A 23,151-nucleotide genomic window follows, 5' to 3' on the forward strand; every position below is an offset into this window, starting at 1 on the left:
TCACAGGATTAAGACAAACACAAGAACCAGCTCCCAGACAACCACATGATTGAGCCGATATGCATTCCCGATTAATTTCTCTCTGTTATTCGATTTATCGTATTCTTGCAGATACACAAGCAAAACATTCACATGGATTTCTCTATTGTAAGTCGCACCAATTTGGAACAGAAACCCTTTGTCAAAAACAGAAAAAGATCCCCACATCCCACAGCCAAAAATCAAAAACGAAACAGAAACAGATACAACACAAAGCTACTTTTTTACTCGTTACATGATTAAACTATAAACTATAACTATGCCTATATCTATATCTTCTTCTTCTATCTATCAACTATATCTATCTACGAGTATTTGCTAAGATGTTTCATTTAAATATGCACACTCCTTGTTTGCCTGTATCTATCTCTCTATAAATGTAAACGTATTTTTCCAAATATTTTTTGTTGTTCGGTGAGCGCACCTAAGTATGCTACAGATTTTTCCAGGCTCCCCAAAGGACCAACGTTTTGACTTTTACGAGGCCATCGAAATGATGGCGCATCTCAAGTATCAATAAGCAGAAATGGGCGACTTGTTGCCCACATCTTTTTCTCTCTCTCTCTCGGGCAGCAACTTCAATTTTTGGCTAAACTTTAAGGAAAAATTCGAGTTTCGTAATGAAGAATGCCCGTTCCGTTTTTGTCGCATTTTTTCCGGCTCAGCAGTATTTTCTTTTCTTTTTTTTCTCCGACATTCTGTCTGCGATTTTTGTATGCGCCAAACGGAGGTCTTTCGTTTAAGACTTTTTTCTGTACTTTTTTTCCTTGGTGCCAAAGCCAACGCTCCGCGCATTATTCATGTTACAGGCTGTGCAAGAGGAAAGCGAGTAAAATACGAACGAATTTATAGCTTAAGCCTTAATTTGCAGCATTTGCTTTGAGCACTTGATTCCATCTAGCCATGCTATATGTATCTATAAGTCATTTTCCGTTTTCTCGCCACGTTCTCTCGCAGCGGACGAGGAAATCAGCGATAAGGCATCAACATGCGGAAAATTGCTAATATTTCTATCCGTGGCACTTGTGATAATGACGTTACCATTCAGTCTATTCGTGTGCTTCAAGGTAAGCAATATGAACTAATTAATTATTAATTATTATCATTATTATTCCACTTCTCTGAAATTAGTTCTTGATTAACAATATATTTGAAAACCTCTAGCTAAGTTTAGTTTGCATTCAGAAATATTTTTTTGTTATCTGTTTTCATTTTGTTCTTGCATTTTTAATTATTTTTTTTTTTTTTTATAAGAAAGGTAAAAGTAGTTTTAATAATTTACCTAATTTTGTACTATTATTCATATTTATTTGTAATACGTTTATATCATATTTTGTATTTTATTATTATAAAATATGTTTTTGACAATATTTAAAAAAAAAACTACTTAATTAATTTCATTATTTTCAATATTGTTTAATTTAGCTTTTAAAATGTATTTCTTAAATCATTTTTCTAGTACTTAGCTGACCTATTACAATGCTAGTAACCGCTCCCAGGGTATTTTTTTAATTTTTAAACTCCACCTCCTTCCTGTAATCCTTCGAGTTTCAATTTCATTTCACGAACATTTCACTCACGTGCCACATTTTCCAGGTGGTGCAGGAGTACGAGCGCGCGGTTATCTTCCGTTTGGGTCGCCTCATGCAGGGTGGTGCCAAGGGCCCAGGTGAGTACTCAGTGCATAAGCGACAGGTGCAGGTGCAAGTGCAGGCGCAGGTGAGCAGCAGGGTAACGATTCTATGCAAATTTTAGTGCCGCTTGCTGGCGACAAGAATTTGTGTTAATTGCTGCACTTGCTCCAAATTAGCGACTCTAAGGGCGGCCTCAGTGCCTCAGTGTCCGTGTGCTCTGCTTTTGCGCTCCCATTCCCAGGGAGGAAGAGATTAGGCAAATCGAGGCGAAGTTCTGACACAGTCAGAGAACACTAGTCTACAAAACTTGGGACTGAGGAAACTTTTTTGAAAAGCATATAAGCTTAGCTTTTTAATTTTTTTATAATTTTTTCATATAACAAAATTAGGTTATATTATTTAAATTTTAAATTTTAAAGCATAACTATCGAGAGCAGGATAAAATCAAAGAGAAAGGTCCGATATAATATATCAAAAATGTATGTACATTAGATAAAGCGAAATTCGGAATATCAAAAAATATTATAGAAAAATGTTTATTATATTATTCGATTAAAAGGAAAATATCGTTAAGTAACAATGTATCGAAATTTTGATTTCTTTTCGATTATATTTAAATTATCCTTTAAATTTAAATTGTTAATAACCCCTTTAAACCAGGTTCAGAATATATATAATACTTTACTACTGTCCCTACTTTAGGTTAATTTCAACAGAAAATTCTTGTAAAAATATACCCCATGCTGACTAGTGTTTTTTTTTCGCTGTATACCAAAACGAGAGTGTAATGCATCTTGGCCGTAATTACAGGTATCTTCTTCATCCTGCCCTGCATCGACTCCTATGCCCGAGTGGACTTGCGTACCCGAACCTACGATGTGCCACCGCAGGAGGTAAGTTCCGGCTCCGGTTCCGGTGCCACTTCCGGTGCCCAGTTCCGGCTGGAGAGCAGGGCCAAGCAGAGCGGTTGCAGTCACAGCTGCCGCTGCTGCTGCTGCTGCCTTTTCTTCGATATTGTTGTTGTTGTTACTATCAGTGTGTTTTTGCTGCCCAGCGGAGCAGTAAGAATGCGAAATTCGTTTAGTTTATGTACTTCAAAAAGCCCCCCTCACACATGACAAAACTTTAAATAAGTAAAAAAAAAAAAGAAACAAAAAACTATGCCAAGTAAAGCAGAAACCAATTAAACTTTTAGCTTTTGCCACAAGTTATTCCAGCCAACACGTTTGCTAACCAGATGTACATATATCTATATCTATAGATATATATGTATATGTGTATTTTTCAGTTGCATTTTCCGTTTCGAGTTAGTCAAAAAAAAAAAAAAAAAAGATACAGATACAGAAACCCACAGATACACAGATACTCACACGTAGACACACAGACAGGCACAGATTTTTTTGGTCCTGTTGGCGGAATCCGCCAGAGAAGCTTCGCTGAACATTGCCGGAAAATCCGAGTTGTTGTGTGTTGATTCTGCTGACAGGACACCCCCACATGCACACCAACCGCACACATGCACGGAGAAAAAATTAAAAATTCAAGGAGCAAAAATTCGTGATTTAAGAATGATTTATTCATGGCATAAATCTTTAAATAACGTTGAGCTTCTCGGCCGCAGATAGATAAATTTTGTGTTTACATTCAAATGGAATCGCAGAGATAGAAAGATTTATTTGGAAAAAGGTCCTTAACCTTTAAGTAAAAAGCAGGGTTATTTTCTATATACAAAACCAGTTTTTTTTTCGTTTTCCATGTAATTTATTTATTGCTATGAATAAAACTTATAACAGATATTAATTGCACTGTTCTTTCTCAACTTAAAAATAATCTGACTTTAAGAGTCTTTTAAAATCAGATAGATTAAATTCAAATCTAGTAATATTTATTTAGTGAAAAAACAAATTTGAATTTCTAAATTAAAGAGTTTTGTATCCTGAATAGTATTATTTTTTTTTCTCTGTGTATCCAAAACTCTGACATGAACAGGAACACACTCACACAGACACACGGCCACAGGACACGCAACTGGAGCGTGAATTACGCATACGCAACGTTTTCTTTCTGTTTCTTCGTTTCTCTTTCTTTGACTTATGCCTCGCCCCCCCGGTTTCTTATCCACTTTTTTTTTTTGTTGTTGTGCTCTTTCTCCCCACTCTGGTTGTTCCTGTTGTTGCTGTTGTTGTCGTCGCATGTCACGGTGTTTACTTTTGGTTTCTATTTTCTGGTTCCCCTTCGTTGTTTCTTGTCTTTTCTTTTCTTTAAGGTTTTGGTTTTCTTTTCTTTCTGCGTAACCGTGTTTCTTCCTGCTGCAGCCTCTCTTGCAGTCTCTTTCTCTGTCTGTCTCACTATCTATCTCTATATCTGTGTGTCTTCCTGCTCTCTCTATGTACTCGTTTATCTTATGTCTATGACTATCTGTATCTCTTAACATAACTATCTCCTTTTCCCCCTTAAAAAAAAACAATCCAGCTAAGAAACCTGCTTTCTAAAACCACCAACAAAAGAAAACAGCATCATCAACAACAAAATTAAAAGCGTTAAATAAAATATATATTTTCCTTAAAAACAAATTTCTCTGTATACACTATAAAAAAAGTTGTTTCAAACCTAAAATTTTATTTCTGGTAAAAAATTTAAATTAATTTAATTTAAATTAGCTATCTTCAAAATTAATCAAAAAAAATAAAATAAAATATATTAAAATTTGAAAAATTAAACGAATATCCAGGGTTTTGAAAAAAACAACGAAATATTACAAAAAATTAATCATTTACCAAAAGAAAAACCACATAACTTAAAATTTCAAAACATTACTTTTAATCAACAAAAGAAAAAGCAGCAGCATCCAAATTTTATAATCCAAAATATTTACTCTCTCAGAAGTCCATTTAATTTTGAAACTCCATTATTTCTGAGAGGCTCCATTTTGGTTTATTTAATAGCGGTTCCTACGACTAAACCGCACTCACACTCTCTCCTACGCATTACTCACATCATAACACACACTCTGAATCAATTGCTCTCTCTATACTCCTCCTCTCGTTGTTGTTGTTGTTGTTGTTGTTGGTAGACTTTGTTGTATCCTATATATCAAACATACATATATACAAACTCTATATACATATATTTTAAATACTTTGTGTATGGTACTTGTTGTCGTATTGAAAGTTGAACAATGTTGCAGATTTTTATTATTATTGCCATTGGTGTGCACTCAACCACTACTCACATCACAGATGCAGCCCACATACATACACACACCAGCCTCACCTTTCCACACTCACGCACACTCAGACACATACAGGAGTCTCATCAAGATACGCGCTCCATTTATTTTTGGGAATTTTCTCCGGACAAGCCTTTAGTTCGCTTACCTGATCTTTTATCGCAAAACCCCCCCACATTTCTCATTTTTACCTGAACATATTTCATTGTTCGCTTGGCAGACTTAAATGAAATATGAAATGAAAAGCGATGGCAAAAGTGAATTTAAGATAGAAGTAATGGTGTAACGATGGTTCGATTTCAATTCGCTGGCCTTTCCAGCCTTTTTTCCCACCATCTTGCTGACGTCACGTGGAGCAAACTCATACAAACACACAACACACACAGCAAACCGAAAAGCCAAAATACAGTTTTATTCAGTTTCTGTATAAACCCCCTCAATATATATTTTTCTCCTCTGTTTTTTTCGTCCTTTTTTTCTTGTATATCTGCGAATTCCGCCAGCATTTTCGTGTTCCATTTGAGTTTGTTCGGTTTTTTGTGTAAATCGCATGAAGGCCACTGCGGCAATGCCCTCGGATGAACAAGCAAAAAAAACAAGCAAAGCCCGCTCAGTCATCTTCTCGTTGACGTTGTTATTATTCACACACACACACACAGCAACTACACACAATCTCAGACTCCACACACACACACATTTATCGCCCAAACAAAATCTCCCTTTAAGTGCATACGAAATGCGATTTTTTGGCGCATCATTTCGTTTCACTTTCATCTTTGGTTTCCTTTTTTTTTTGTTATTGTTTTTTGAGTTGAATCGAGCATTTCATTTTGAATATCGTATCGTAATCGTTATCGTAATCGTATTTAGTTCTTGATGTCTTTTGAACATTAACTTCCAGTTATTACAATTTGCATAGTTAAAGCTCTGATTGTCTCTCTTGCAATTAGAAATGAAACAAAAACCCAAAATATAAGAAAAAATAAAACAGTCAAATATCAAAGCAAAAGTGAAAGAATGCATATCAACTGAAAATTCTAACTCTCTCTGTCTATCTATCTATCTGTCTCGCTCTCTGTGTTCAGCCGAGCATCACATAAAAAAAATATGGAAATTATAAAGTATATATCGAATTGGTGGGCGGGGGCGGGGCAAAACCACTAAAGAACTGTACCATTACGCATTGGCTCTCTGTCTCCCTCTCACTCAGACACACACGCACACAGCCCTCCCTTTTCTTCACCCCCTCTATCGCTGTCTCTCTCTATCTTTATCTCTCTCTATATGTCACTGTCACTCCATGTCTGTCTCTATCTGTGATGAAGAAATGAATGTCAAATGTTTGTTCACTGAACACAGGGTGCAGCACTCACACCACCAAGAACTTCACACAGATACACACACACACACACAATCAAAATTTAAAAAACCCAAGGTCTTGCGTAGCTTAAAAGTATGCAACAGAAATGCAAGTGGAACCCCCAAGAGATAATTCCCTTCAATGCACACCCCAAAAATCCCACACAAGCTACCAAAAACCAAAAATTAACTTTTAATCAGACTATCTATCTATCTCTCTCTCTCGCTGTCTATGACTGTCTTGCTCACTCTCCTGCTAAGCAGCCACCAAAAACCGATCTCTCCCACCGTCTCTCTATCTCTCTCTCTCTAACTATCTCTATGTCTCTGTCTCTATCTGACTCTCTATCTAACCCACGCTCTATATATAACTCTATTTATATATATGTACTACCTCTCTCTGTCTCTATCTCTCTCTATATATATATATACCAACATATATATTGATTTTGTTTTTGAGCTATGTAAGTTTTGTTTAGCAAAACAGTTTGTTTTTCCATATATAAAACAAAAGAAACCGGAACCAAAAACAGAAAAACCAACAAACCAAAGCAAAAACCCTCACACCAACATAAAATATATATAAAAAAAAATATATAGAAAATACCGAAATGCACTTATTTGATATAAAAAACCCCCACTCTCCCCCCTCGGTTAAGCGTTCAAATAATTTTTGAGAGCATGCTAAATATATATTTCCATAAATGTCTATTCTAAAAAGCTTTCTAACTGTCTTTAACGAAAAACCAAAAGAAAAACCAAAGAAAATACAAAACAAAACCATAAACGAAAACAAACACTAGCAACAGATAATGTTTACCCAATGTTGGTCTAACTTAAGTACTGGAAAACGGAAACAAAAGCCAAAACTAATGCATAAAAATTCAGAGAATCAATAAAACACCACCGTCACACACACTCACTCAAAGCACACACAGAAATACATACAAACACAAACATCGTCGAACATTGTCGTTTAGTTTACACACGCTTTTAGTTTTTGTTAAACAAAACATATCGCCAAAAACCACCCCCCACCAACCCCCAAAAAAAGAAGAACAACAACAATTATTGTATTGTATTGTGTACAACTAACTAAACTAATTAAACGTTACAATTTGATTTGTTTGAGCACGAGCGACAAAAAGGACGCACTCCCCCTCAATAAACAAAAAAGCAAGAAATGCTAGCAAGAAAGCACATTGCATATATGCGATATATATATCCGCACCACGGCGAATATGTATGCACATATATCGCTGTGCCGATCTGAGCAAACGAAATGAGCAAAAGCAACCCATGTCGAGTTCATCTATGTGTGTTTTGCGTGGTTTAGGCTGTTAAAACGTGGTAACAAAATTCAACTCAACCTCAACTCCTGCACGCATGCAGGCCGAATAAAGCCAAGTTAAAAGCGAGAGCATTAGACTAAAACGAGTAAAGCCAAAATGGCGATCGCGTTAGAATCGTAACTCTGTAATTGTAACTATCGTATAACTGTAATGATGTATAGTAGCAAGTGCTAGAGCTATAGCCATAGCTAGTCCAGCATCACAGCATCAGTAGTTGCCCCATAGATACGATATATAGTCCATAGCTTCGGAGATGTGAAAAACCATGACAAACCAGAACAGATGGGTGAGGGCCCCCCACAAAGACTCTGTCTCTCTCTCTCTCTCTCTATAAATCTTACTCTGACTCTTTCTCTGTCTCTCTGCCTCTCTCTCTCTGTCACTCTAAATACTAAATACCAAATACCAACTACCAAATCAAAGATATTTTCAGTTGAAACCAATATCGTTGACCCAAGTGCTGACACATTCCCAGCATCAACTGTGCAAATTGTAATAAGTAACCTAATTATGTTTAATTGAAAACTCATTAGTTTAGGCGTTACAGTGTATAAATATGCAGTGTGTATGAACTATCGTTTGGAATTTTCATTTTCATTTTCATTTCATTTACCACCACCTCCACCACAGCCACCTCCAGCTCCACTTCCACCTTCCACTTCTATGATTTCATCATTGATTCCTCAACGTTTCTATTGACCCGTTGCCATGCTCATTCAATGCTGTATTTCCTCGATTCAGACTGTAAAATGCAATGAACAAGCAAGACTTATCCAGGACCCAACTCACTACACACTGCACACACACACATACTCAGAACAAAACCAGCGCCCAACTGCCACCACCCACAAACCGCCCCGCCCTAGCAACTATTGTTGGGGAAATAATAAGCCATTGTTCTAGCCAAATTGATTTAGGGCTCTGTCCATGTTCGCCCGGCTTTCATAATAAAGTGAGTCGTCGAGTCGTGCATGATTATGCCAAGGTATGCAGAGCGAAGGTCCTTGATGATGCATTTCAATAGAGCAGAGCACACACAATGCAATGCAATTGAATTTGTCGATTATTTGTTTTAGCTAAATTGAACAAGCAAAAGCCATCATTCATCGTAATGGAGGGCACACAAATCGCAACGGCTCAAAGGTTTCCCTTAAAAAGTAATCATACGCACTGTTGGCCCGGAATATAAACAGCAGCTTTATGGTTTTAGTGCCAGCTAAGGCACAGCAAAAGAGGTTAATACTTTATTAGCAGCACAAGAAACACTTGGAAAAGTAGAAACCAAAAAGTAGAAAACAAAATTTAGCTTACTTTTGGTCTTATGATTAAAAATATCAAGTATACGCACTGTGGTGCGGTTGAAGAAATTTTAAAATTTTAAATTCTTTGTTAATTAGTAGCTAAGTTAACAGATAACTTTTCAGTCTTCTTGAATATAAAAATATAAAATAAGATAGACTCCCTTTGCTGAATATAACTTAGTTAGTTACTCAATCCTGAGTGGATTTAAAAATATACTCCTATTAAAATAACTACGCTTATCAAGTACCTCTTACAATTATTATAAATAAACAGAGAAACCCCGGACAAGATTTTTACTATATAAATTTAAATAACTGGATTTACAGAGACACTTCTGTGCCAGCTCCTCCAGTTGCTGCTCACATTTCAGTTGATTCTCATGCTAAACTGCTAGAGATTTGCTATGCCTCCGAAAAGTTCGCCCACATAGAGGCAGAGATGATGGTAAAACCCTCGAAACTGGCCGAGTGGAAACGATGACACTAAACAACATTGACACCACAGAGCTCCAGCGCTTTTGTAGGGCCCGTAAAAAGCGGTCTAGACTGCGCCGAACAATGTTTGGGCAGGTCATAAAGCGCAAAGCGAGGGAGCAACTTTCTGGCCAATGTATGTATATATGCACTTGTGCGGGATAGTTTTGGCATAAGTTAAGCCAACTTATGCGAGCAGGGCCTGTGGCCAAGGCAAAGGAGAAAGGAAAAATAAAATAAAAATTTGAGAATTCGATTTGGGCAACATCATGGACCGAGGCTGCTGACATTTTGGGCAGGCCCACTAAACTTACGGTGTGGATGGGAATAATCCCGAGCCCGAACGTGTACATAAACCGCCCACGACCCCGTCACATCTGTCTCTCTACCACTGCCCTAACCCGCCACCCCACAACTTGCTAGGATTTATATATATATAAGACATCTCCTACAAACGATTTAATGCCTTTTGGTTGTTTGGTTTGATTCGCTCTTGAGTTTCCTACTTTTTCGGCTTATAATTTGTGTTCGTTACACTACGTGTACTTGTATAATTTGTGCCCCACACTCGCTCTGTATCTATCTCTCTCTCCCAATCTGTACTATAACTTATACACTGTAACCCCCAAGCTCTTGGGTTATGCTCCACGAATCGCCTTAGCGCAGATGATCGGATCCCTCTCGAGCCCAAATTGCTGGTTGGGATATAACTCTCGCTGTCTCCCCCGGATAAAGTTCGCTGAATGCAAAACAATGCGAAAAGACTTTGGGACTTTGGGATGTGCACAACACACACGCGAAAGCCAGAGCTAAAAATTCAAATGCAAATGCAAATGCTAAAACGCACAGTCACAGTCACAGATGCAATAATCAAAATGGAAGAAGCCCGGCCTTTGTGTGTGTGTGTGTGTGTCTGTCTTCCTGTCCCGAGGTCTGAGGCAAAAGTTTTTGCACTCCCTGCACTTAGTTCTATTAGAGAATAGCGACCCGACCCGGCCAAGAGGCCAGCGAGCAGCGAGCAAACGCCGTTCAAGTCAAGTGCATTCGCATTATACCCTCTCTCTCCAACTATCTCTTGGCTACGAGTGCACAGCACAGCACTGCCACAGCACGGCCACCGATACAGATACAGATACAGATACAAATGTTTAGCTTATCACCATAGTGCCATAGTGCCACCCACATGTGTATATATACTCGTGTACGAATTGCAAATTTTTCAATGCGCGTCTATCTGTATATACGCACATCTCTCTCTCTATCTCTGTTTACGTCTGTATTCGTTTTGTCGGCAACAATAACAAGCGAATTTATATAAAACATATAGTACAAAAATAACTACAGACCAACTACAACAATAGCAGGAACAATAGAGAAAGCAAGCAAAGTGTCCCCAAAAAACCAAAAAAAAAAACCCCACTGCATCTTGTAGGTTCTCACAAAGGATAGCGTTACGGTTTCGGTGGATGCAGTGGTTTACTATCGCGTATCAAATGCAACGGTCTCTATAGCGAACGTGGAGAATGCCCACCATTCGACCAGACTACTGGCACAGACTACTCTACGAAACACAATGGGAACTCGGCATTTGCATGAGATACTCAGCGAGCGTATGACGATTTCCGGCACAATGCAGGTGAGTTCAAACCAGTTGACAGTAGTTGCCAGTTGCCAGTTGGCCCCGGCCTGGGACAAGGAGCTCCAGCTCCGGCTCCAGTGACTCCATCGAGCTGCTTTTCCTCTAATTTACTTAGTTGCCTTGCCACACACACAATAGAAATGTACACTGGGAAATTAATTTGTTAAGGGGAATTGGTTGGGAAAATGAAGTACAAAGCTTTGTAAGGTCTCCTTTGGCCTTTCCCAGCTTCAAGAGCCAATATTCCTAATGTTTTTTTAAAGATAAATGCCAATTGTTTTCTGATGAAATATTCTAAAATTTAAACTTCTAAAAGATCCTGCGATCCTTCCTGATTTCAGACATTAAATGTTTTTTAAAAGTTATCAGAAAACGAGGTGGAGCTATAAATATTTATTTAGAATTTTTTCCTATTGCGAGATTAACAATTTCAAGGAGTTTTCCAAGACGAAAAGTCCTAAAATATAAGAATGACATGTATTTCTGTCAAAGTAAAACCGTAGTAATTTCCCACCTAAAAATACATTTCAAACTCCCTTTTAGAGTTTATAAGATCCCTCTCGCAGTGCACAAACTGCATGGAAAATGAATGCAGCCAGGCAGCTACTTTGCCAGTTCCTTCTGCTGACAGACTGACATTCAAGTCGCTGCTCCTAATTATGCAGCATAAACCTTAAAGTTTTGCGGTGAAACTCCTCCAGAGGCTGGAAAATATTAATTGCGAAATTTAGCAGCTGCCAAAGACAGCGAGCTTCGTGCCCGGCATGAGAATAATCTCGGAGCCAAAGTGCTTTTTCATTGCACAAAATTGAAAATAGGCAGCCGGGGAGGAGGAGTAGAAGAAGTTGCGAACCGCATATCTTAGCAGCTGCCAACTTAACCCAAATTCTAAAGGCATGCCTGGCAACGGCATCGTTTTATTTATTTATTCTTCATGCCATATGAAAAATAGTTCAAAATCAGGCGAAAATCTCGAGCAGCATCAGGCGGCGGCGGTGGTGGTAGCACGTCGAAGCGCACATGTGAAAAATGCCAAGTTGCCGAGGCTTCGCTCCGTCGCTCCTCCGAGTGCTTCATTTTTTAGTTTCTCATTTCAAGGATGCTGCACGACCCACAAACACAATGTGGCCACATGGAGCTAGGGGGAAAATAAAAGCAGAAAACCGAAAAACAAAACTGTTAACGACCGAAAACGCGTGTAAACAAAAACTAATGTATTTTTACTGCTATTTCTCACACGGCTCATCCACCCACCGACTGAACAACTACCAACCAACGTATCCACATTCACCTACACCTCAACCACCTGGCGTCCAATCATAAACAGGTTCAACTCGACGAAGCCACCGATGCCTGGGGCATCAAAGTTGAACGTGTTGAAATGTAAGTAGCACAGCTTTTTTTAACCCCCTCTGCAGCACACTCAGTTGCAGTGGCAACCTGGAAAACTTTCTATGTCAAGCTATAAAAGTAATTTTATAAACGGTTTGCCTCGACTACAGTCGAAGTTGATGATATGCTCTAAAGGATGCTGAGAGCTCTGGCTTTACGGCTGCTTACGATGTGATTTCTGTAAGGGCTTGGATTAGGTTCAAGGAGTTTGTATTTTAAGCCTGGTTTTAGGAGAGTGAAAATCTGTTTAGGGAATCTCAGATTTAGCTGATGGTGAATTTGGTTTCTGATTAATATTTGTTTGTTTTTTAAGATATATTTAAATAGAGTATCCTAAAAACTTTTCACTAAATTCTTTGCTTAAAGAACCATATTTACTAAAAATCCAAAGTACCCTTTATTCCCATTCCTGCCAACACTTTTCTCCCGAGACTAAATTTGTTGCCAACTTATTTATTTAACTTTTGGCACTGTAAAATCCTTTCAAATTCCATTTACCTCAAAGGTGTACAGGTGAAAAATCAAGTATTCATCGCCAGTTGCCAAAGTTTCTAATTGCGTTATGACAAACCAACCAGCAGGTATCCTCTCCCCTGTTTTCTGCTGACTAAACCCACCAGAGACTTGAGTTTTTGCCAGCTTATGTAACATCTAAATTGGCTGCTCCCAGAACGGTGGCCCCGCAAACATTGTCATAGCCGCGACAAGGAGGGCCAGCCACATCAGTAGAGTTGGCTGTCGCCTATTTGTTCTACCATTTTTCCTGGGCATTTATCACAACAATAACAATAACGCTGGATGATGGCCAGAAGTGTGGGTGTATGTGGGAGTGGGCTGCTGTTCTTTGTCTGTCCTGTCACCGAGCGGGGCCCCGTTGTTGTAATTTATTATATGCCGCTCACAGGGGGCAAGTGGCTACTACTTTGTCAGCTTCAGTTTCGCTGCGCCAAGTGTGACGTTGGTACGTCAAATGCTTACATGTGCACGGGAAACAATTAGAGGGAGCTTTATGATGGTTGATTTGAGGTATTCTTAATGAAATTCTATAGTTTACAATACCAAATCAAGGCATAAATCTATTATTTCTTTTGGGTGAAATAGAGTTATTTCCTTATTTAATAACTTCAAAATTCAAACCAAGCCTGGTTTAAAGCCTCTGTTTTTTCCGCGTGGCCCTCAAATATGGCGGCTGGTAGCAGCGGCTGCTGTTGGCCATGTTAAAAACAGCTGCAGCAACTTCACGCGTTGACGGTTGTTGTTGTGGTTATGCTGCTGCGGCGGCTGCTGCTGTTAACTACCTTTTTACCAACTCCCATTTCCCCACAACAACCCTCACAAGCTTGGCCTGTTTCATTTTATGGCAGTTGTTGAATTTTTCATTACTGCATCTGCCTTTCTTCATTTCGTTGGCATTATTGCCCTGGCTCCCTGGGTTGTGTTATGAAAATTGATCAGAAGCTTAACAACTTCCTTAAATGGCCAATAAAATGATGTGAGAAATTGTGCGCCATATATTATTCCGTTTAAATTTTAGATAAATAGGGCTTTTGTATATTTTTTGATAAATTAAACCCCATGCTTGGTTGGCTGTGAAAAATACTGGCTGAGACCGCGAGACGGCCGAATTAAAGATGCGCCATTACGCCGAGCTGCGAGGCACATTAGCAGTCGCTCCGCACATTTCGGTCTGATGGCAGACAATTTAATATGGAAATTGCCAAGGACACTGGAAGAAATGTGCTGGTTAAAAATATTTAATAAAGGGAAAAAGAAAATAAAAGATCTAGTTAGAGACAAAGTCATCAGAAACCGTTAGTTTTTACACACAGCTCAAATATCGCCTATATTTTACTATAATTCTCAACGGGTTCTAGCTAGAAAGAAGTAGTTAATTCCTAAATGTAAATTTGTTAAAAATACATACTTATTTGGTAAGATTCAATTTAATTTTATCAAAATAAGGGACCCAAGATGATTTTTAAGTTTTTTCTCCAAGACAAAATTCTTAAACTTCACTCTCCACTGATGTATAGTTATTTTCTCTCAGTGAGTGAGCATTTTGTGAGAATAGAAATGGTGTTAGCTTCGAATTACGGGTATTTCCGCTATCTGCCCGTTCATCCCAACCTCCCCCTGGCTAATCTCATTTTCTCCATCGACCGAACAGCAAGGACGTGCGCCTGCCCGTGCAACTGCAACGCGCTATGGCCGCCGAGGCAGAGGCCGCCCGTGAAGCCCGAGCCAAAGTCATCGCCGCCGAAGGAGAGCAGAAGGCATCTCGAGCACTACGCGAGGCGTCGGAGGTGATTGGCGATTCGCCGGCGGCCCTCCAGCTGCGTTACCTGCAGGTAGGTCACTGACATAGCCATTAATTCTTTTCCAGGAAAAGTTTTAGTAGAGGATAAGGATGGTGTAAGTGCATGCAGTAGAAAATATATATATCACATAGTGGGGACAGTTTACCATTACTCTTTATGAATTTATCATGAACTTGACATATTAAATATTCATGATTTTCCACAGACACTCAACACCATATCCGCGGAGAAGAACTCGACGATTGTGTTCCCGCTGCCCATCGATTTGATAACGTATTTCCTGAAGACCAACGAGGCCACAACGCAGCAGAATGCGGCAGCAGCAGCGGCAGCGATTGGCAATACACCGCCACCGTTGCAGCTAGCACCGCAACAGCAGCAATATCAGCAGCAGCCGTACCAGCAACAATATCAGCAGCAGCCGCAACAGCAAATTCAACAGCAGCAACAACAACCGCAGCAACAGCAACAACCGCCGCAGCAGCAGCAGCAAGCGCCTCAGCAAATGCAACAACAACTGCATCAGCAGGGACAGCAGATCTCATCCGCCATGTAAATCCGCTTCAGTTCATCACATTGATTCGGCCTTGTCGAATTGAAAATGCTCTGCACAAAGCTAAAGGAAATTGCGGGGTATCAAAGCTTAGAATTTTCAATTTAAAAACCTTAAGAAACAAAGCAAAAGAATGCTTTATAAGGTTCTTAATTATTTTAAACTGCAACCTAAAAGCCTAAATACTCGGTATATTCTTCGAACGTATCTTACAGGTATCAAGGCTAAAATTTAGCACTATAAAACCCTAAGAAACCAACAGCAGTATTTTTGTTAGTTTATTACACATTTTGTAGTGTAGTGTTCTTCGGTCCTTTTTTTTATTTATAATAAATTAATGTGTACCAAATCATAAAAGCTTAATAAAAGTCTTAGAAACACAAACACTTTCAGGAATATTTTGTTTCTTTACTTATTTCCAATTGCTCGTATTGATACCCCTTAATAAGCCATAGAATTCAAGTGTTTGTGCAGAACATTTAATTACATAAATAAAAACCAACGGAAACAACGATTCAAGAGAATCAAAAAAATGTAGTTCATAACACCGATAAGTGCGATTCGAATGTGTTCGCCGGAAGAAGGCCCCCATTACTAATATAATATGGGATTCTGAGGTCATATAGGTACGAAAATACAAACCTAGACTAGTTTCATACGAGGCGAGAAATAGAGTTTAATATTTGTAGCTTTACGACCAGAGGATGCAATTCTAAAGATAATACGTAGGACTTAGCAAGGTGCAATTTACCACAGTATATATATAAATATATAAAAAAAATCAGCATATACATATAAATTACAGGTAAGCCTGTCAATTGAAAAAGATAAATACAAAATGAATAAAAAATAAAATCTCTAAAAAACTTCGCACATAACATTTAGACAGTTATCGAAATATCGTAAATACTCCGCAAGTTAATAATTCAAAATATCATAATTAAATCAATGGCCGCTCAGGTGAAAATTCTAAAACCAACCAGTTTTGAGAATCTTGAATTCAAAAATTCGATATAGTCAAAAATGGTTGGTTTGGTTTTGTATTTTCACACCTAAAAACTGAGATGAACATAGGTTTCTGTTATTTTGGTTGTTTTTTCGTAACTCCAAAAACGTCCGTTTTCTTAAAAGTCAGTTAAAGTATTATCAAGAAGGAAACATTCGATATAAATTTATTTTTGAAAAAATAATAAAATTAGAATGTTTTTAGTTATTTTATACGGTTTAGCGAAGGCAAGGTCAAGTTTAATTATTATTCATCATATTTCTTATTTATTTTAATCACACCAAAGAACATTAACTGCATTAAGAAAACGGGCCCGGCGCATAGTATTTATATAAATCATATTGAACAGTTGATGAAAGCATTTTAAAATGGATTAACCTGGTTAGAATACAGGCCTACTTTGGGCAGATAATAGACATCCTTGAACAGTTGATGGAAGCGTTTTGTAAATGTTTAGCCTTAAGATGTTTGCCCTGTTAATTATGGATGACTCTAAATATATATTGCTGTATACTTAGCTCTTGCATATGAATGTATAAAAACGTGATCGGCTATGCCTCGATGTACATTAGAGAAAATGTTGTCCGCACTTACATAAGTAAAAATACTTTAAAGTCTTGGTATTGATATTCGATATTGATATTGATAACTTGAAATATTACCATGTGTATAAAATGTGATGATAAAAATTGCAGAGTACACCCCGGATTCCTAGTTACTTCAATTGTTATTCTGTTTCAACTAGAGTTTGCCCAGGATACTAGCCGATTTGTTCGATTAACTAGCCCTCGGACGACTGTGGCCGAGACCAGTGGTTGCCATATGGAGCCTTACGATCAAATCCGTTAGTGAGCAACGTTCGTAGGTCCAAATACGAATGCCAAACAATAAATAAGAGTAATACGAATTTATTGTACATACAATAAACAAAAATAGCGAATATGCCCAAACTATACAGAACTGTTTTACCCCAAAATGCAAGGCGATATGTATATATCCCCTACATACATATATATTCGCCCATATAGGATATACACATCTCGCAGGACCTTCTCTGTCGCAGTAGCGAATACAAAATGAATACATTAATCCATTTGTCAGTAGTCACCAGCCCCCAAAAAGGATAAAGCAAATTAACCTAAATCGAATTAGAATCGGTCCTCTCAAAGTGCATTTGCAAAACACAGAAACGTTTACTTTTTAGCGCACTTCATGGATTTAAATCGAGTTATTGCATTAATTATATATACATATACAAGACAAAACATAACGAATTACATATTATGTACAATTTTGCCTTTGAACAATTTTTAAACGAAAACGATTTCATTATTCTATATACATACATGTATTAAACCCGAAAAGGAACAATAAAATACAAAATTTCATTCAACTTTTTTGGTATCCAAAAAAGCGAAAAACAAAAAACTATGGATTTTAAATATTGTTTGAATTTATAAAAGAGTTGGGTAAGTTATTTGAAATAATTATATTAATTTGAAATAATTTGAAATTATATATTATATTATGACATCAAAAAATTGCGCTTAAAATAAAGTACCATAGAGCATTGGTGGTAACATATTAGTTTTGTGACCTAAATTGGCACATTTTCAAATTTTTCGCTCGCTTTTCGCTCACTTAACGCTCTTTTCCGAGTATGTTTGCGATCATTAAGCGAATCTTCAGTCAACGCTCGCCTGCTAATATCTTTTCTATGGCTGTTCCAATATAGACTAGACTTAAATATTATTAAAATCATCTCAGCCTCTTTTAAAACAAAATAAAATATTCGTTGAAAAAAAAAAACCCGAAGAAACCACATTTGAGTCCATTTCCCTTCGATAAGAAATATGTATCCTCAGAGATCCTCAAAATTTTAAAAATTTAGTGCCGAGAAGCTTTCAAAAATTTATTAATGCGACTAGAGGATAAAAAATTGAACTTTTACCTTATTATTACATTACCTTTCATTTTATACTTGTTTTTTTTTTAACCTCTAAGTACTTGTCAAAATACTTATGCCACTACATGAAATCATAATAATTTATCAATTTGTTTTTATCTTTTTAGGTTGCAATGAAGGAATATTATTTAAGTGTTTTTAAAGTTTATATCAGTTTTTGCAAAAAGTTAAAAAAACGAATTCTTTTAATGAAAAATTCACATTTGTCAAAATAATTATGCCGACTAGTGTAGGTTTACAATCATTCTGCGACAGTTTTGTCGTTTTACTATCTTTTTAAGTTCCAAAAGTTATTTTAACCCAACATGGCCTTTTATTATTTGCTAATAAATTTAGAAATCCCTTAAAAACCCAAATTAAAACCAGGTATTTAGTTATTACATATTTTTCAATTTTATTAGTTATTATCATTATTATTTGTATTATGCATTACACACCTAACCGACTTAACGGACACATTTCTATCATTTTACATCAGCTAAATTCAGTTTCCATTCATATTTGCTTTCGTGAATCTGTGAATTATTACCATTATCCATCCGTATTACATGACAATCTCCTTTCCATTGTTTATAACTATAATTACTCATCGGACATTGTTGTCCATCATGTTGTTTGTTGTTGTTTATTCAATGTTATCTCAAGCAACAATATAGGATCTGTGGCGGCGCATGCAACACGCCTACCCAGGCAAAGGCTGAAAAATTTTGTAAATCTTTCAATTTGATTGCCGCAGTTTGTATAAAAAGTTTTGTGGAAATTTACGTTCTTCTTGTTTTGTGGTTGGTTAAATGCCTCGCGTGCCGCCTGCGCCGCCAGATGCCCATTGCTGGATTTGCAGAATTCGCTTGGTATTATCATTCAATTTAATTTGTCGTTTATTTCTACACGTTATATGTCAAGTTTATATACAAAAATTCATCAACTACGCTAAACAATTTCAGTTTTGCCTGTGAATTATAACAATATCATTTTAATTAATTATTTGCAATGATTTCGTTACGTTGAATGCAATTTCATACAATGATTGGGTTTGTTGTCCTCGTTTTAGTGTAAGCCTGGTTATCCTATATAAACTGATCTCTCTGTGTGTGGTGTGTGTGTCGCTGTGTAAATGTTCTTTACAAATACATAGATCTCAATACGAAATGCTAAACTTTGGTTTTATGCTACAGAATGTGCACACAATGGCCAACACAATATATATATATATATGCATATGCTATATGTACTATATCGATGAACGACAAACTAAAACTATAACAAAAAATCAAATAAATTAAATAAAGTCTCCTCTCAATCGATGTCTCGTGTGAAGCTTAGATAGGTGAGTGTGTGTGAGAGTTGATTTGAGTGTGATATTTAGCATTTGAAACCCTGGAGATAGCAGTTATCCATATGGCTTGAGTCGGGCTATTGATTTGGGCTGCACGCGCAAGGAACAGCAGGTGTGGAGAGGAACTAAATGCGGGCCAACGCTGCAGGTTGTACATCAATAGAGATAAGATATCTAGACTACATGGACAGTGCCCAATTGTGTGTGTGTGTGCTTGTTGTGCTTAAGTATACGAACAAAGTATAAGGTATAAACAATAATTTTGGCATAAACTTAAGTGTACTATAGACATTCATTGGTTCGTGAAATGCTGTCTCTTCTTTTGTGTGTTTTCAATGATTTGTACAAAATGCAATTTCGCAAATGAATTTTCATATTTCCATCTAGATTTCTGGACATGGAAGTAGAAGACGAGGCGTGGGCGCGATGCCACCTTATAAGTAAATGCCATCATTGGAGAGTTTCTCATTAGCAACAATTTGAAATACAATAATGTTTGATTCGGATTCGGATTGATTTAAATAATACTTGGCTTAGTTAGTAAGATAGTCGTCTCGTGTGTGTGTCTGTTTTTGTTTGTTTGTTTCGTGTGGAAAGTATCAGAAGAAGAAACTATTCAGCAGAGGGAGGAGGCTTAGATCAAAGAGTTGTCTAGTTTGTAGATTGGATTGGATTGTTTATACAAAAAAACCTAAGCACCGATTAAAGTAGCGTTTAAATTGTATAGCTGTATTCGATTTGAAATTCAATAGAGTTGCCATCATTTCCTTCCTACTTGACTTCTTGGTATCATCATCATCTCGACATCAGTATCATCGTTATCATCGATCTCTCGACCCCGTAAGCTTACAAAACTAGTTAAATACTTTCTATTTTCATAGTACATACAGTTAGGTATATATATATATATAAATTATAAAATAGTTTTGCGTGTAAAATATAAAATTTAGTTCTTTCCGATTTTCGTGTTTCGTTTTCTTTCTTTTTTTCTGGTTTTTGTTGCTTGATTCAGAGAACTGTTAAGATACGCTTAAACACATACATATATACCATACATATAGAGTTCATGGGTGTGTGTGTGTGTGTGGTTGGTATGCCATTAAAAAGTCTTAAGAATTATAGTAAATATGCATATAAATGTATAATATATATGTTAAACTTTATATACTATATATATATGTCGTACGTGTGTGTATGCGTGTGAGTGTGTAGGTGATGTGTGTGATTAGGCTCTGGACTCGGCTGCTTAGTCTTGCACCTCTCGGTACGGCACCTCGGACGTGACCGAGAACGACTCGAAGTAGTGGTTCAAGAACTCGAAACGTCGGCCTCTTGTCGGCACGGCATCCCAGCACTGGAGCAGCAGCTGGTAGATGTTGTCCGGGAAGTAGTGATTCGTCGGTTTTCGGCATGCGGAAACCCCGTTCGATATTCTCGATCACCTCCCGACTGTGCATGCCCGGATAGGGCACTTGTCCGTACGTAAACAGGTCCATCAGCAGGATGCCATACGACCAGACGTCCGACTTGATCGAGAACTTGCCGTAGATGATCGCCTCGGGCGCCGTCCACTTGACCGGAAACCGTGAGCCCTGCTTGGGACAGTACTCGTCGTCGGCAATAACGCGCGCCAGTCCAAATCACAAATCTTAGCCACATTGTTGTCGGCAATCAGTACGTTGCGTGCCGCCAGATCGCGATGGATGAGCAGCTTGGACTCTAGATACTCCATGCCGCTGGCCACCTGGGTGGCGATATAGATGAGATCCTCAAGTGCAAGTACCGTCCGTCGCCCTCGCGTAAAAAGTCCAGCAGACTGCCCTTCGACATGTACTCCTGCACAATGTAGATGGGCTCCTCCTGTAAAAGAAGAATCATTAAAGAATTAATAAAGGTTGAGCCAATGGAATTTAATGCTTCACTAACCTGCGAGCAAACCGCATAGAGGGCAACCAGGCGATTGTGGCGGAACTTCTTCATGATGGCCGCCTCCTGAAGGAACGCAGCCGTCGACATGGTGCCCTCGCGTAGGGTCTTCACCGCCACATCGATGCTGTTGCGCCACTTGCCGTAGAAGACCTCGCCAAAGTTGCCGCGTCCCAGTTTGCGCAGCAGCTGAATTTCGGAGCGCGGTATCTCATACTTGTCGCGCAGCTCCGGGCCCAGGTCCCACATCTGGGGCTGGGGTTTGGGGCAGGGACGCGATAGTATGTGGCACAGGCCAAGAGCGTTTTCTGTGGCGATAAGAAAATTAATAAATGGATTTTTTCCACTTCATTGTCTCCTCCTCGCGTGTGGGTATATACTTACTGCTATATGCCATGACCAGGGCCTGGAGCGAGGGGAAAGTCTGATTGGTGGCTATGTAGTACCACCATTATCAAGCGGCTTAATGCGATAGTGCTTCACGTGATATCCACGTCCATCTTCCCAATCCTTCACCGACAGCGAGTAGCCATCGGGATTGTGCTCCGAGGGTCGAACGAGGAAGGTGCCACGTGGATTTTCCTCGGCCAGCAGAAGTTTTATATCCGCCTCCTTGCGCAGCACGTTCTCAAAGAAACTGGTTGGTGATAGATATTAGATGTTTATATTAATATTTCAATAAATAAATTAAATAAATGTGTTATATATAAAAGAGCTCAGCAGAGATTTGTGTTTCTCTGATTGAATTTATGAAGAAAATAGAGATTTTTTTCAGGGATAGCAAATAAGAGTTATGGGTAAAATAAAAATTACTACCAAAAAATTATTACAAATTGAACTAAAAGGATGGACAAATTAGGTATACCAAAGAGTTGCAGTAAAATTTAAGTTTTTTACTTTTAAAAGCCATATAAATCATCACGAAACTCCACTGCTGTCTCTGTGAAAATCAAACACTTACTCCTCACTGTTGACGCTGCGCTCCTCGGCCACAAAGTTGAGCGGGATGAGGCCCTCCTGGCGGGTGCTCAGATTCACGACGCGCCAACCAATCGGACTCGGTGTCGTCGATGACCTCCATGCGGTCGCCCTTCATGAAGCTCAGATCGGACTCATCGCGGGACTTGTAGTCGTAGAGGGCACCACGACGCGCTTGGGCATCACTCCGGGAACGCCAGCTACAGCAAAGGCAGGGTGAAGAGGTGTCTAGTTAGTGGCAAAAATTTTCGTCTGGCTGGGCAAATTTGATTTGCGTCCTTAAATTGCAATTTATGGTGACAAATGGAAATTCACATTTTTTTTCTCCCAGAATATTTTTTTTCCTATTTGCCTAACCAAATTGCCTTAAAACTTAATTAGAGTTTAATGAGTTCAAGTATGGCGGGGTGGAGATGCTTGCCAAATGCAAATTGGATGGCATACATAGCATACATTTTCGGGGAGAGCGCTGCCATAAACATAACAATTTCATTTCGTGTTTGGTAAGTGTGTCCCGTCGTTGCCAAGCCGCGAATTTTTGGCACTGACTTGCATTTGGCTAATTGATTTAGCCCACAACGAGCGAGTCAACGCATAAATAAACTGCTGTCCAGCGGCTTACCAGTTGCCTTGGCCGCTCTCTGCTCTG

At 38.3% G+C, this 23,151-nt stretch overlaps 1 protein-coding gene and 1 pseudogene across 4 annotated transcripts in view; one reads left to right on the forward strand and one right to left on the reverse strand.

Annotated features, from left to right (window-relative positions):
• Window positions 1–15,444, forward strand: part of LOC108078964 (band 7 protein AGAP004871) — a 40,091-nt gene extending 24,647 nt beyond the window's left edge. For 2 of the 4 annotated variants that reach the window (XM_017173129.3, XM_017173125.3), the window contains 8 exons: window positions 112–147; window positions 997–1,106; window positions 1,636–1,708; window positions 2,484–2,566; window positions 10,821–11,024; window positions 12,355–12,410; window positions 14,587–14,767; window positions 14,943–15,444. In XM_017173129.3, coding sequence (XP_017028618.1) covers window positions 112–147; window positions 997–1,106; window positions 1,636–1,708; window positions 2,484–2,566; window positions 10,821–11,024; window positions 12,355–12,410; window positions 14,587–14,767; window positions 14,943–15,293 — 1,094 coding nt within the window. In that variant the 3' untranslated portion in view covers window positions 15,294–15,444. The remainder of the gene's footprint in view (window positions 1–111; window positions 148–996; window positions 1,107–1,635; window positions 1,709–2,483; window positions 2,567–10,820; window positions 11,025–12,354; window positions 12,411–14,586; window positions 14,768–14,942) is intronic. The other 2 variants (XM_017173130.3, XM_017173126.3) reach the window with 1 other exon arrangement.
• Window positions 15,445–18,631: 3,187 nt separating this feature from the next.
• Window positions 18,632–22,685, reverse strand: LOC138928379 (tyrosine-protein kinase Src64B-like; annotated as a pseudogene).
• Between the last annotated feature and the right edge of the window lie 466 nt (window positions 22,686–23,151).

Source organism: Drosophila kikkawai, chromosome 3L, assembly GCF_030179895.1.
Source record: "Drosophila kikkawai strain 14028-0561.14 chromosome 3L, DkikHiC1v2, whole genome shotgun sequence".
In the NCBI taxonomy this organism is placed as follows: Eukaryota; Metazoa; Arthropoda; class Insecta; order Diptera; family Drosophilidae; genus Drosophila; species Drosophila kikkawai.